The sequence below is a fragment of the Anabrus simplex genome, chromosome 7 (genome assembly GCF_040414725.1).
Source record: "Anabrus simplex isolate iqAnaSimp1 chromosome 7, ASM4041472v1, whole genome shotgun sequence".
Taxonomy (NCBI): domain Eukaryota; kingdom Metazoa; phylum Arthropoda; class Insecta; order Orthoptera; family Tettigoniidae; genus Anabrus; species Anabrus simplex.
In genome coordinates, this window is record NC_090271.1 from 32,115,187 (window position 1) to 32,129,788 (window position 14,602).

At 43.6% G+C, this 14,602-nt stretch overlaps 1 protein-coding gene across 2 annotated transcripts in view; it reads right to left on the bottom strand.

The window, feature by feature from the left end:
* Positions 1 to 1,178: 1,178 nt before the first annotated feature.
* LOC136876877 (uncharacterized) overlaps positions 1,179 to 14,602 on the bottom strand; it is a 186,576-nt gene continuing 173,152 nt past the window's right edge. For both annotated transcript variants that reach the window (XM_067150634.2, XM_067150633.2), the window contains exons 28-29: positions 12,498 to 12,685; positions 1,179 to 1,348 (exon numbers count right to left, since the gene is read on the bottom strand). In XM_067150634.2, the coding sequence (XP_067006735.2) occupies positions 12,523 to 12,685 (163 nt within the window). In that variant the 3' untranslated portion in view covers positions 1,179 to 1,348; positions 12,498 to 12,522. The remainder of the gene's footprint in view (positions 1,349 to 12,497; positions 12,686 to 14,602) is intronic.

The window sequence follows — 14,602 nt, forward strand, 5'->3', positions numbered from 1 at the left end:
CTGTGTGAACTGCAAATAGGTAGGAAGTATTGCCTGGCCTGAAATTCAGACGTGCTGTGCTGATGTAGACGTTGAAGAATGATGTGACCTGCCCATCACAAATGCCGAAGTTCAGTATGTTGTAGGTTATCTTTTCCCGTTCATGAAGAAACATATTCACACGCCACATGTAATAACTATTGCACGTAACAATTGTCGTAGTTTACATTCAGTCGACCCATGTGGATCTTTTGCCCCTACTGAACCTGCGTGTGATTGGAATGGCGGTAGTGTGGAATGTTGTGTGCGATGAAAGGAAGATTAAGGACGTCACAAACACCCAGTCCCCAGGCCAGGGATATTAATAATTACAATTAAAAATCCCTGACCCGGCCGGGAATCGAACCCGGGGCCGCTGGTTGAGAAGCGAACGCGTTGCCCTGTACACCGCGGGGCCGGACTAGATTTGTTTAATAGTGGACCCTATTGAAATAGCCATGTGGCTGGTTCGTAGGACATTAAATTATTCTTTATTAGTTGAAGCATAATTTAATAACAGGAATGAAACATGATACATGGAAAAGAAAGCTTATTCTAGTGATGATGCCATCGATACTGATTGCATGCTTTGTCCAACAGGAAGTCCAGGCGTGTGCAGCCGTGCTACCTTTAAACGTCCGTTCGTGTAGGTTTTTAGGAAGTTAAAAGCATTAATTGTTACACAGAGTAGCTAGCTACCATGCAAAGGATCAAAGCACAAATACAAAAAGTCAATAGTAAATACAAGAGATAAGCTGTAACAACAATAATCACCTCTATCATTACCATCAACACCGTATTTCCTCTATTACAAGACATCTATCACAAGGCGCTAGTAACGCCGTTTCTTAGCCAGCCAGCCCTCGTTATGAATGGTATGAAAATGTTGGTCAAAGGGTCGATTGGTGTGTGTATTTCAATGGACTTGGCCAACTGATATGTAATAGCAACTTCTGGCTCGGCGAGGAAGGCAGCGGGAAACTACCTCACTCCTCACTTCCCTGGTACTCCTCTACAGTGATGCCTAGACCAACTATGACAGCTTATGGCAGAGCTGTTAAGCTTTCAGCCTGCGTACTCAACAAGACTCAAGGAACAAGTAATGACTGAATATTGTTTCCTGGGAAGGGTAAAATAGGAAGGGAATTCAAAACAAAGGATTGTTCTTCTAAAATATATTAATACCATTAATCGTGCATCGTCTGCAATCTACTTTGAGATACATAACGTAGAGATCACGTAAGTTCAGTTTTCTGGGTCGCTAATTGATACCGTCCAAGTTCCTTCTTCTGCTGCGGAATCACGTTAACACACAATCACAGCTCGCGAACTGAAATCAAATAAATCGCACCTTTTATTAGTATACAAAAATTAGGTAGCAAGATCTAAGGCTACAGAAGATCTGGAGTATTACTGAATAGTATAGACGCATTATTGGAGAATGAGAACGAAACAAAAATGGATGGCACTAATTCCAAAATAATAGCAGTGGAATGCAGTCGCATAATATTAGTTGAGGCAGGAAACATTAGAATAGGAAATTAAGTCTTAAAGGAGTTGTTGAATATTGTCACTTGGGTAGTAGAATAACTGAGGCATTGGCGTGGAAAAGGTAGTAAGCCATATAAAGTTAATTTTACAGAAGAAGGTAGTGTTTTCGACATTCTGAAACAGATGTTACTGGAAACAAATCATGCAAAATCAAGGAGTAACCCATTTATCAGTTTAAGTCACTAATTTATGCTAATTATGCTCCAGGCACAAATTGTGCTATAAAATACTTAATGAAAAATCACTGTCTAATCAGTTTGTCAGTTGACGTGTATACACTGACTGACAGAGCAAATGCAACACCAAGAAGGAGTGGTCAGAACTTTATGCCAATTGCAGGGTAGACTGACGTCACTGAGGTATGCTCATGATGTGAAATGCGCCGCTGTGCTGCGCACGTAGCGAACGATAAATGGGACACGGCGTTGGCGAATGACCCACTTCGTACCGTGATTTCTCAGCCGACAGTCATTATAGAACGTGTTGGCGTGTGCCACAGGACACGTGTATAGCTAAGAATGCCAGGCCGCCGTCAACGGAGGCATTTCCAGCAGACAGACGACTTTACGAGGGGTATGGTGATCGAGCTGAGAAGGGCAGGTTGATCGCTTCGTCAAATCGCAGCCGATACCCATAGGGATGTGTCCACGTTGCAGCGCCTGTGGCGAAGATGGTTGGCGCAGGGACATGTGGCACGTGCGAGGGGGTCCAGGCGCAGCCCGAGTGACGTCAGCACGCGAGGATCGGCGCATCCGCCGCCAAGCGGTGGCAGCCCCGCACGCCACGTCAACGCCATTCTTCAGCATGTGCAACACACCCTGGCTGTTCCAATATCGACCAGAACAATTTCCCATCGATTGGTTGAAGGAGGCCTGCACTCCCGGCGTCCGCTCAGAAGACTACCATTGACTCCACAGCATAGACCTGCACGCCTGGCATGGTGCCGGGCTAGAGCGACTTGGATGAGGGAATGGCGGAACGTCGTGTTCTCCGATGAGTCACGCTTCTGTTCTGTCAGTGATAGTCACCGCAGACGAGTGTGGCGTCGGCGTGGAGAAAGGTCAAATCCGGCAGTAACTGTGGAGCGCCCTACGCCCTACCGCTAGACAACGCGGCATCATGGTTTGGGGCGCTATTGCGTATGATTCCACGTCACCTCTAGTGCGTATTCAAGGCACGTTAAATGCCCACCGCTACGTGCAGCATGTGCTGCGGCCGGTGACACTCCCGTACCTTCAGGGGCTGCCCAATGCTCTGTTTCAGAAGGATAATGCCCGCCCACACACTGCTCGTATCTCCCAACAGGCTCTACGAGGTGTACAGATGCTTCCGTGGCCAGCGTACTCTGCGGATCTCTCACCAATCGAACACGTGTGGGATCTCATTGGACGCCGTTTGCAAACTCTGCCCCAGCCTCGTACGGACGACCAACTGTGGCAAATGGTTGACAGAGAATGGAGAACCATCCCTCAGGACACCATCCGCACTCTTATTGACTCTGTACCTCGACGTGTTTCTGCGTGCATCGCCGCTCGCGGTGGTCCTACATCCTACTGAGTCGATGCCGTGCGCATTGTGTAACCTGCATATCGGTTTGAAATAAACATCAATTATTCGTCCGTGCCGTCTCTGTTTTTTTTCCCAACTTTCATCCCTTTCGAACCACTCCTTCTTGGTGTTGCATTTGCTCTGTCAGTCAGTGTATTTCATGCGCAATTTTCACGATAATATGCAAGATATTTTTCATCTGAGATATTCAACATAGCCTGTGTATGTATGTTGGGTACTCAGCCCGAAGGCTGGTTTGATCCTCTGCAGCTCCGCCAACAGCTGTCATAAACAGCCTAGGCGTCACTGAAGAGGCGTACTAGGGAAATGAGGAGTGAGGTAGTTTCCAGTTGCGTTCCTCACCGAGCCAGCCGTTGCTACTACATATCAGTCTGCCAAGCCCACTGAAATGCCTGCACCAACCGACCCTATGAGCGATATTTTCACACCATTCATAACAGGGACTGGCTGTATAAGCAATGGTATTACTAGCATCACTCACAACTCAGTTACTTTCATATTGTCAAAGCCAAGGATGAGACTGAGACAGGTCAATGAAATTAACAAATTTGATATAGCCCATACCTGAAGACATAGTGCACTGTAAACACTACATCTCGCCAGCAAAGGCCTATAAGTCATTTATACGGTTCGCTGATGGTTAGTCTCCTTGCAAGTGGTTGTAAGGACTGTATGTTGCTGATCGCGTGATGGAACCGCCCTATTTTGAGGATGTTGTGCTCCTTCCACGGTTCTAACTCGTTGAATGATTGTCTGTCTGTTAGGTCATCAGCCCAGAGGCTGGTTGGATCCTCAAATAGCACCACCAAAGGTTATGCGGTTATAAGGAAACCCCAAACACCAATGACAGAACCAATATGAGGCATACTAGGCAAGATGAGGAGTGAGGTAGTTTGCCATTGGTTTCCTCACTCGGTCAGAAAGTGCTATTGCAGCACGACTGACCCTATGATCAGCACCTTTCATAACACTCAGATGCACTAGTCGTGCTCCGAATGTCATTACTCAGCACTACCCATACCCCAGCAATTTTCATATTGTCACAGCCATGGATGAGACTGGGACTTCGGTGGAAGTTACACTTTACTCTGGCCTGTGCCAAGAGATAGATGCAAAAGTACTGTATCCATCAAGAAATGACAGCAGGCAGGTTGAATGATTGTCTTGTCTTAACTGAGGGAAATTCAGCTCTTTAAATCCTTATCCAGCTCAAAGGGCTAATATTAAGGCGCTGAGTATTTAAATATCTCTTGCTTTCCATGGTGAAGTCACAAAAATCCCCAGGCGTCATCATGATTGCATGAAATTTTTAGCCTCCCTAATTATCTTCACATCTTCTTCTGGAACCATTGTTGGGCACACTAGTAGGTACCTATTTATGAAAACAAAGAATAAGTATGAACGACGTCATGTCAAGGAGCTGGCAATAACGACATTATTTTGAATGGAACAGGTTTCGGAGGCATTCTGGCAACTGAAATATCGCTATGAGAATTATAATAGCTATAAACGAGATTTACACGCAGTTGACTGTCCGACTCGTTGGCTGAATGGTCAGCGTACTGGCCTTCTGTTCAGAGGGTCCCGGGTTCGATTCCCGGCCGGGTCGGGGATTTTAACCTTCATTGGTTAATTCTAATGGCTCGGGGGCTGGGTGTCTGTGCTGTCTCCAACATCCCTGCAACTCACACACCACACACAACACTATCCTCCATCACAATAACACGCAGTTACCTACACATGGCAGATGCCGCCCACGCTCATCGGAGGGTCTGCCTTACGAGGGCTGCACTCGGCTAGAAATAGCCACACGAAATAATTATACGCAGTTGATTGTCAACAAATGTCAAAGGTGATAAGTTACCTAATTCCACCAGAGTCTTGGGCTGGCATACTACCTTCTCCATGCCAAACCTGGTGGACTACAGTGACTCTATATGTAGTGTGGCCAAGTCCAGTCCATCCGCCATGTTTTAGCCAAGAACTCAATAGCAGATAGGTGAAGGAGAATAATGTTATTTCAATAAAGAAGAGACTAGATCAATGTTTTTTGAAGTTATTTATTTTGCTTATACTGTGTGTATATAGGCCTGTATTTTTTATATTCAGAGTCTGACTACCTGACATTAAGACTTCAAAATTTACATTTACACGTGGTATACAACACTTCACAATCATTTAAGAGGTTAGAAAGTGTGTGTTGGTAGCTAGGCCTATAATAATATTCACAGTATGTTATAATACATCATCATCATCATCATCTGTTTACCCTCCAGGGTCGGTTTTTCCCTCGGACACAGCGAGGGATCCCACCTCTACCGCATCAAGGGCAGTGTCCTGGAGCTTCAGACTTTTGGTCGGGAATACAACTGGGGAGAATGACAAGTACCACGCCCAGGCGGCCTCACCTGCTATGCTGAGGGATGTGGAGGGATGGGAAGATTGGAAGGGATAGGCAAGGAAGATGGAAGGAAGCGGCCGTGGCCTTATGTTAGGTACCATACCGGCATTCGCCTGGAGGAGAAGTGGGAAACCACGGAAAACCACTTCCAGGATGGCTGAGGTGGGAATCGAAACCACCTCTACTCAGTTGACCTCCCGAGGCTGAGTGGACCCCGTTCCAGCCCTCATACCACTTTTCAAATTTCGTGGCAGAGCCGGGAATCGAACCCCGACCTCCGGAGGTGGCAGCTAATCACGCTAACCACTACACCACAGAGGCGGCATGTTATAATACATCTCACATAAAATAGTTTAGTTATTGTGTTGAATAATGTATACGATGACTTTAACATTAGCCTACATTTAAATAAACAACATTAACATTACCATATTCCTGGCCACAGGGTTCTGCATATCAGAATAATCAAACTATACATATAAATGTACTTTTTTATGCATGATTTACCGGTACGTATATAAACGCACGTAGAAGATAGAAGACAATATGATTAGTTAAGCAACGGGTATGCAAAATTATGCTACCTAAATCCATATTTATGTTAACATAATATACTCTACCAGTCTACAGATGGTACTAACATAAATAAAAAAGACCTGCTACTCTTTAATGGTGAAAACAAACAACTGTTGTGGTTCCGTGGTAATTGTGTATAGTGCTCTGTTAATGACGATTACGGTTTGATCCCGGCAATGAGCAATTAAACACTGGTATCACTATACAATATACATACATTACATACATCATCATTATAGACTGTTATGCCTTTCAGCGTTCAGTCTGCAAGCCTCTGTGAATTTACTAAACGTCGCCACAATCCTCGATTTGCAACTAGTGTTGTGGCCTTATTTAGTTCTATACCTCTTATCTTTAAATCGTTAGAAACCGAGTCTAACCATCGTCGTCTTGGTCTACCTCTACTTCTCTTACTCTCCATAGCAGAGTCCATTATTCTCCTAGGTAACCTATCCTCCTCAATTCGCCTCACATGACCCCACCACCGAAGCCGGTTTATGCGTACAGTTTCATCCATCGAGTTCATTCCTAAATTAGCCTTTATCTCCTCATTCCGAGTACCCTCCTGCCATTGTTCCCACCTGTTTGTACTAGCAATCATTCTTGCTACTTTCATGTCTGTTACTTCTAACTTATGAATAAGATATCCTGAGTCCACCCAGTTTTCGCTCCCGTAAAGCAAAGTTGGTCTGAAAACAGACCGATGGGAGCTCACTTCCTTCTTACAGAACACTGTTGATCGCAGCTGCGAGCTCACTGCATTAGCTTTACGACACCTTGATTCAATCTCACTTACTATATTACCATCCTGGGAGAACACACAATCTAAATACTTGAAATTATCGACCTGTTCTAGCTTTGTATCACCAATCTGACATTCAATTCTGTTGAATTTCTTACCTACTGACATCAATTTAGTCTTCGAGAGGCTAATTTTCATACCATACTCATTGCACCTATTTTCTAGTTCCAAGATATTAGACTGTAGGCTTTCGGCACAATCTGCCATTAAGACCAAATCGTCAGCATAGGCCAGACTGTTTATTACATTTCCACCTAATTGAATCCCTCCCTGCCATTTTATACCTTTCAGCAGATGATCCATGTAAACTACGAACAGCAAGGATGAAAGATTACTGCCTTGTCTAACCCCTGTAAGTACCCTGAACCAAGAACTCATTCTACCATCAATTCTCACTGAAGCCCAATTGTCAACATAAATGCCTTTGATAGCTTTTAATAATCTGCCTTTAATTCCATAGTCCCCCAGTATGGCGAACATCTTTTCCCATGGTACCCTGTCATAAGCTTTCTCTAGATCTACAAAACATAAACACAACTGCCTATTCATCTCGTAGCATTTTTCAATTACCTGGCGCATACTGAAAATCTGATCCTGACAGCCTCTCTGTGGTCTGAAACCACACTGGTTTTCATCCAGCTGCCTCTCAACGACTGATCGCACCCTCCCTTCCAAGATGCCAGTGAATACGTTGCCTGGTATACTAATCAATGAGATACCTCGATAGTTGTTGCAATCCTTCCTGTTCCCTTACTTATAGATAGGTGCAATTACTGCTTTTGTCCAATCTGAAGGTACCTTACCAACACTCCATGCTAATTTTACTACTCTATGAAGCCATTTCATCCCTGCCTTCCCACTATACTTCACCATTTCAGGTCTAATTTCATCTATTCCTGCTGCCTTATGACAATGGAGTTTATTTACCATCCTTTCCACTTCCTCAAGCATCATTTCACCAACATCATTTTCTTCCTCCCCATTTGCTTGGCTGTTCACAACACCACCAGGACGATTTCCTTTTACACTATACAATATAGTTTGAAAAAATAACACTTGTTGCCCGGTGAAAACAAGCAGTTATCCTGGTCCCGGAATATCTGTATTCAGGACTTCGTTACCGATCACCCGCGTTTCGATCCCCGTGATGCGCGACTAATTCTGTGCCCCGGTTCGGTTAATACTGATCGATATCTACTGTATTTTAAGCATTCTATTTGCTGCTATCGATTTTGCACCGAGCTTGATAGCTGCAGTCGCTTAAGTGCGACCAGTATCCATTATTCGGGAGATAGTGGGTTCGAATCCCTCTGACGGCAGCCCTGAAAATGGTTTTTCGTGGTTTCCCATTTTCCACACCAGGCAAATGCCGGGGCTGTACTTTAATTAAGGCCACGGCCGCTTCCTTTCCACTCCTAGCCCTTTGCTGTACAATCGTCGCCATAAGACCTGTCTGAGTCGGAGCGACGTACAGAAACTTGTAAAATATAATATCGATTTTGCCAATACTTTGTTATTATTGTTATCATGTCCGCCTCCGTAGCGTAACGGTTAGTGTTATTAGCTGCCGTCCTCGGGGGCCCGGGTTCGATTCCCGGTGCTGCCAGAAATTTAAGAATGGCAGGATGGCTGGTATGTGGTTGAAATGGTACATGCAGCTCACCTGCAATGGGGGTGTGCCTGAAAAGAGCTGCACCACCTCGGGATGAGGACAAGAGTTTACTTTATTGTTATCATTACCTTCTTCTTCTTTTTCTACCGCTCTTCCCACAACTGTGCGGCTTGCTTAAAATTGTCTAAGCTCGGTAAATTCGTGAAGCAGGATGCTACCCTACTAACACATAGTCCAAGTGAGGATCTCTGCTCTAACGGTTTAGGGACCACCAGTGGATTGTATAGTGCTAGCCGCGTGAGCACAAGGAGGGTCATGATTCAGAATATGTCCGAAATGTCCACTCCCATTGCGTAGCAACTGGTATACCGACTCTCAGGACCACTTACTAGGCCACTAACTAGGACGTGACTACAGTAACCCACGCCATGAACCATGTGAAAAAGAATATAATCCTGAAAGTCTTCGTTATTTTTCCTTACACGGTAAAATCGCACGAAACGTAAAATATGGAAAATTATATTCTAATCAACGTTCGTTACGTACAGGTTTTCGGTACGGCGAATACCGAGCTCGATAGCTGCAGTCGCTTAAGTGCGACCTGTATCCAGTATTCGGGAGATAGTAGGTTCGAACCCCACTGTCGGCAGCCCTGAAGATGGTTTTCCGTGGTTTCCCATTTTCACACCAGGCAAATGCTGGGGCTGTACCTTAATTAAGGCCACGGCCGCTTCCTTCCCACTCCTAGCCCTTCCCTGTCCCATCGTCGCCATAAGACCTATCTGTGTCGGTGCGACGTAAAGCAAATAGATAAAGAAAAAAAAAGGTACGGCGAATATCAACAGAGAAATCTGACATTTACTGCCTTGGCCTCCATAAAATTACTAACCCATTTTGCTATTATTGTTACGATTACAATGCATGAGACAACTGTACTCGTTGCTGGGAGCGTCTTGCGTAACGTGCTACTTTCAGAGCTGAAAAACAAGCAATTGTCCAACTTCATTTTGAAACCCTTTCCGGATCTGCTTCTGAATCCGTAAGACTTCAGAAATACGTAAATTCACACAAATTTAGAAACTAATAATACTAAATAATCCCGTGTGTTTAATAAAAACATACTTTCGGTAGAATTAAAATTAGAACAGGTGATTCGCTCAGTGGCTTAGCTTCTGGCTTCCCACCCGGAAGGCCGAGGTTCCAATCCCGGTCGATCATCATGAATAACTTGGCGTTAGGAAGGGCATCTGGTCTTAAACCTCTGGCCAAAACCAAAATGATTCTGGATGGTTCCAGCGACCCCAGAAATAGTTGGGAAAAGCTGGAGAGAGTTTATCAAAGTTAAAACAAGTAGCCTGTACTTCGCGTAAAGAGTGATCTTATTCTGTGCGGAATAGGCTACATACCTTTAAATCAGCTGACGGAACATTTGGCTAAAAGATGGCGGAGCCAATCAGAATGAACCATTCGTTGGCCTCACCTGCCATAGAGTCACTGTATCGTAGACTTAACACAGGTCAATCCTAGAAATTTATCTACTCTACCAGTTGGCTTAGTACCTTTACCACGTCGCTGACACGAGCGTTTACTACTCCACGTACAAACTAAATTTCCATTGTTTAATTTTTTTTTTACTTACCATCTTAACCATGTCAACGCCTCAACTAACGATGGGAGGAGTAAGAAGAACATAAAATGCAGACTACCACAATCAAGGTACGCCTTTCTTAAGGATGCTATTTTGCCCACATCAAACAATTACATATTAGAATAGTTATCTATGGAATATTTGCTTACAATAGACCTTTATCGCATGAGTCGAAAGATTCAAGCACGGGGTAATAAATGAGTGCTTAGATTACACGAGTACAAAGAAGTTCATTACATACTGTAATTTAACATATACTCAGTACAAAAATGAGGGGAACAGGTTGTTAATGCTGTGTAGAATCATAACATATAATTTGTGAAAAGAAACACATGTTGACGAAGGAACTGCATGATTTATTTAATTGACAACAACAAAACCATCGCCATTGCGTTTAGCTATTCACCACAATTCACAACATAGCAGATAAACTACCACAATCACAATCACTCTGCATACCCGACCTCCAATAGCGTGGCGAGAGTAGTTCGTGTACTGCGGACTACTTTGTAATGTACGAAATGTATTAAAAATGTAAAAATATCTTCCTTTATATTATAGCAATAAATCTTTTACAATAGAATGTGAAAATTTCTCTTTGAAATTCACGACGAAATAATCACTAACTTCATGATGTAGGTGACCTCATCAAGGCAGTGATGTAATACAGTAGGCCACGAAGTGTGTGATAAAGTTACCTTATCGCTCCTCCTGTGGGTGTGTGGTGTAGAATACATCCATGGTATCCCCTTTCTGTCGTACAAGTTGGCTGAAAGTGGGGACTGGGAGTTCCCAAATTGGAGTAAGGGCTGGCGACCACATTTCCTTCACCTGAGTCTGCTATTGCTTAATTGTGCCATTCTCTTCGCCTTTATATTTCCTATCTGACCTCCCTTGGTCAAACCCCTGTGGTTGGGTACGATAGAAAACATCCACGATCCTGTCGTGAAAGGTGACTAAGTGGGAGACCAGGGGCTCTGAACACCACCTGCGTTCATGTGGTGTCGAACAAACTGTGGTCCACATCCTCACAGAATGCGTTGACCTCTCTAGCGTAAGACCGAACGAGGGCCCCAGGACACACTCGATCTCATACTAGCTGAAATTGAGAACGCTGCTGATCTTGTCATTCGCTTTGTGTGAGAGAGAGGATTACGCAAGCGCATATAAAATTCAAGTGTCTGTTGTTGTTATATTTGCGCTCATTTCGCCCTAATATTTTTGCCTTGTTTTTGAAATTCATTCTTAAAATAAATGTTTCAAGTGTAATTTTTTTTTCCATTCAGATTGTTAAGAGAATCCTCCATGGTTCAGGCGGCAGCACGCCGACCTCTGACCGCCGGGTTCTGTGGTTCAAATCCCGGTCATTCCACGTGAGTTTGTACTGGACAAAGCGGAAGCGGGATAGGTTTTCATCAGGTACTCCGGTTTCCCCTGTCACCTTTCATTCCAGCAACACTCTCCAGAACTATTTCATTTCATCTTTCAGTCATTAATCATTGCCCCACAGCAGTGCGACAAGCTTCGGCAGCCGGCACAGTTCCTATCCTTGCCGCTATACTTAGTAAACGTCCTGCGCGGTAATCGGTCGCGCATGTGGAAGGGGCAATCGAGGATCTCCTCTTCGTTGTCCAGTCTTTGTCTGCACATTGTGCTAAGCGCTGTGCGCAGTGGTTGTACACAACGTGTCAACAAGCGTGTTAAGAGATAGCGAACATGGAAGAGAGAGAACGCACTAAGACCTCCCACGGTACCTACACGACCACGCCCCGCCGGTCACTCTGAAGGACGTTTACTAAGTATTTGGACTATAGATGGGGATTTCATTCATTCCATTCCTGACCCGGTCGAATGACTGGAAACAGGCTGTAGATTTTTTGCCAACTTGTACTTCCTATTAAAACAAAATGACGACCACCACAACTCAACAAATTCATTATTCATCCGTACGCAGCCTCCAGGAGAATTACATTCGCTGGTAGACACTAGCACAGTGGGAGAAGCGCAATTGGTAAGCAGGTGACCCATATGTCGCTTGGTTAAGAACGTCTGCAACTCGATAGCTGAAGTTGAACGATCAATATAATTATACTTGAACCCAAAATGGAGTAGTGAAAGAGCGATATCTAACCACATATTCCTATTTGAAATGCAAATTAATGTGAATTCTAATATTATCACACTTATTTAAAACAGCCACACCACCAACAAGCAATAACCACATTCACCATCTGCTGATTGAGAGGCTTGTAGTGTGTCCAAAAACTCACATATTCTGCTTTTAAAAATTTCGTTTTAATAAGCACCCATTTCCACTTACATATCGCACTGCTTCCTGCTTCCCTCTAAGTACTTCCTGACATCGGAGAAGCCATTGCCGGCTCCTGGGGTACAGGACTCCCCGGTGATGAACACCGAACTCTGCTGAAGAGACTCCAGACGATTGTGTGTGGCACTAGACGGGAGCCATTTAGACTAAGCTCATTCCCTGGAGGATCTCTACGACACCTGGAACAAGAAACAATAACTGAGAACTGGGTACTCGGATTAGAATGCCTTTAGTTACGAACACACTGTTATCCAAACACGTTAAAGTACTCAAATACGGTTTTCTGTTGTGGGTTGTGTTAAGAAAGTATTTCCTCTTAAAAAACAATCACCACTACCAGCAGTCATGGCAGTAGCGTAGCCGTGATCAACCTATACCTACAAAATGATGACAGAACATAATTAAGGTGCTTGTGCGTGTGTGGTGCGCTCATGCATGAGTGTTATAACCACACTGATACAAGTGAATTATGTTATAGGCCTACACACGACATAGGCTTTTGGGCTTATGCCGTCTCAAGAAAATAAGGTGAAATTCTTTACGTTTCGCAGAGAACTGTGCTCTGCGTCATCAGAAGGAAATCTCGACTGTCCACGAGAAAGGCTTCTTAAACAATGAGCCGTACGCAGCCTCCAGGAGAGTTACATTCGCTGGTAGACACTAGCACTGGCTCATTGTTTAAGAAGCCTTTCTCGTGGATCTTCGAGATTTTCCTCTGATGACACAGAGCACTGTTCTCTGCGAAATTTCACCTTATTTTCTTGATACGGCGTAAGCTCAAAAGCCTATATCATGTCTATAAGCACGGGCCGTGAAAGCAACAAGTGAATTATGTTGATATTCAGATTGCAGTAGCGGTACAGTACAACATCTTACATTAAAATCGAGAACAAGAACAATATGATCAAAGTGAATAGTTTGGCGGCGAATGGTATGTTCAGATTACAACTGTAACCTTTACTTCAGCGGTTACACAAACACAGTTAAAGGGACGAATGTAAATTAAATTACAAGGTACCTCAAACACTATACACACCATAATCATGTAATGAACTGCGGCGAAAACAGCACAAGTAAATGTCAGTGAGGGCAACTTGATGATAACACAACAGGAACGTGGAACGGTGCTAGGAACCTACCAAGGGCATGGGGATGTCTAGGATGCTGCAGGTTTCGAAAATTTCAACGGTGATCTTTGATTTTCAAAAATATTATTTAACAATGGACTTTAAAAAATAATTACGAACAAGTTCAGCAATGCGGAAAATACCGATTCACAGTTTGTAAAATACAAATTACACTTTCTTTGAGACAAAGAAATTAGATGTTCCTTGACAAGAGCTTCCTATAAGTTCAAAGAGTCTAGCGAAGACCGCACATCTAATTACAAACCAAGTAGTACAATATAATCTTGAAGGTAAGAAAAACAAAATATGCTATTACAATTTAGATTGAAGTTAAACGTACCTTTCCAAAACATCAGTTTAATAGAGTGGCGATTAGGACAATCTACTGTGTGATACTTTAACGAAAATTAAATGCAAATTAAAACGGGTTTGAAAGTAACCGTGCTTACCTTAAGGCCGCCCATCCTGAAAGCGAGGAGTCACCCACGACGTAAAAACTCCGACGGACGGCAGACCAAAGACAGACAGGCTCAAGACAGACAACGAAATGCTGTCTAGCTCTCTTTGAAAAGGAGACCCTGGCCTTGGAGTAGCCAATCAGAACGCAGGAGCTTGCCCGTATTCACCAATCACAACTCTTTCTTCGGTCGCGATGTTTAAACCACTTTCTCGAACATATACTATCGCGAATCTTCCATTTCCAGAATAGTAAGAACATATTTCTAGAATGCATAACTAACAAAGGCCAACACACCCAGTTCAAAAAGTGCGCGTCACAAACTTTCTGGACTGTTCCAGTTAATATAAAAATATAATCTACTAGTTACAACCAACATATGTTAGAAAAATATTTTTACACTGTACAGGTTAGGTAGCTGAATTGAATACAAATAAGAAAGTACTACTTAAATGATTTACTGTACAAATAAATATTCTACAAACACTTTCCACCTCACAGAGATTCTACAC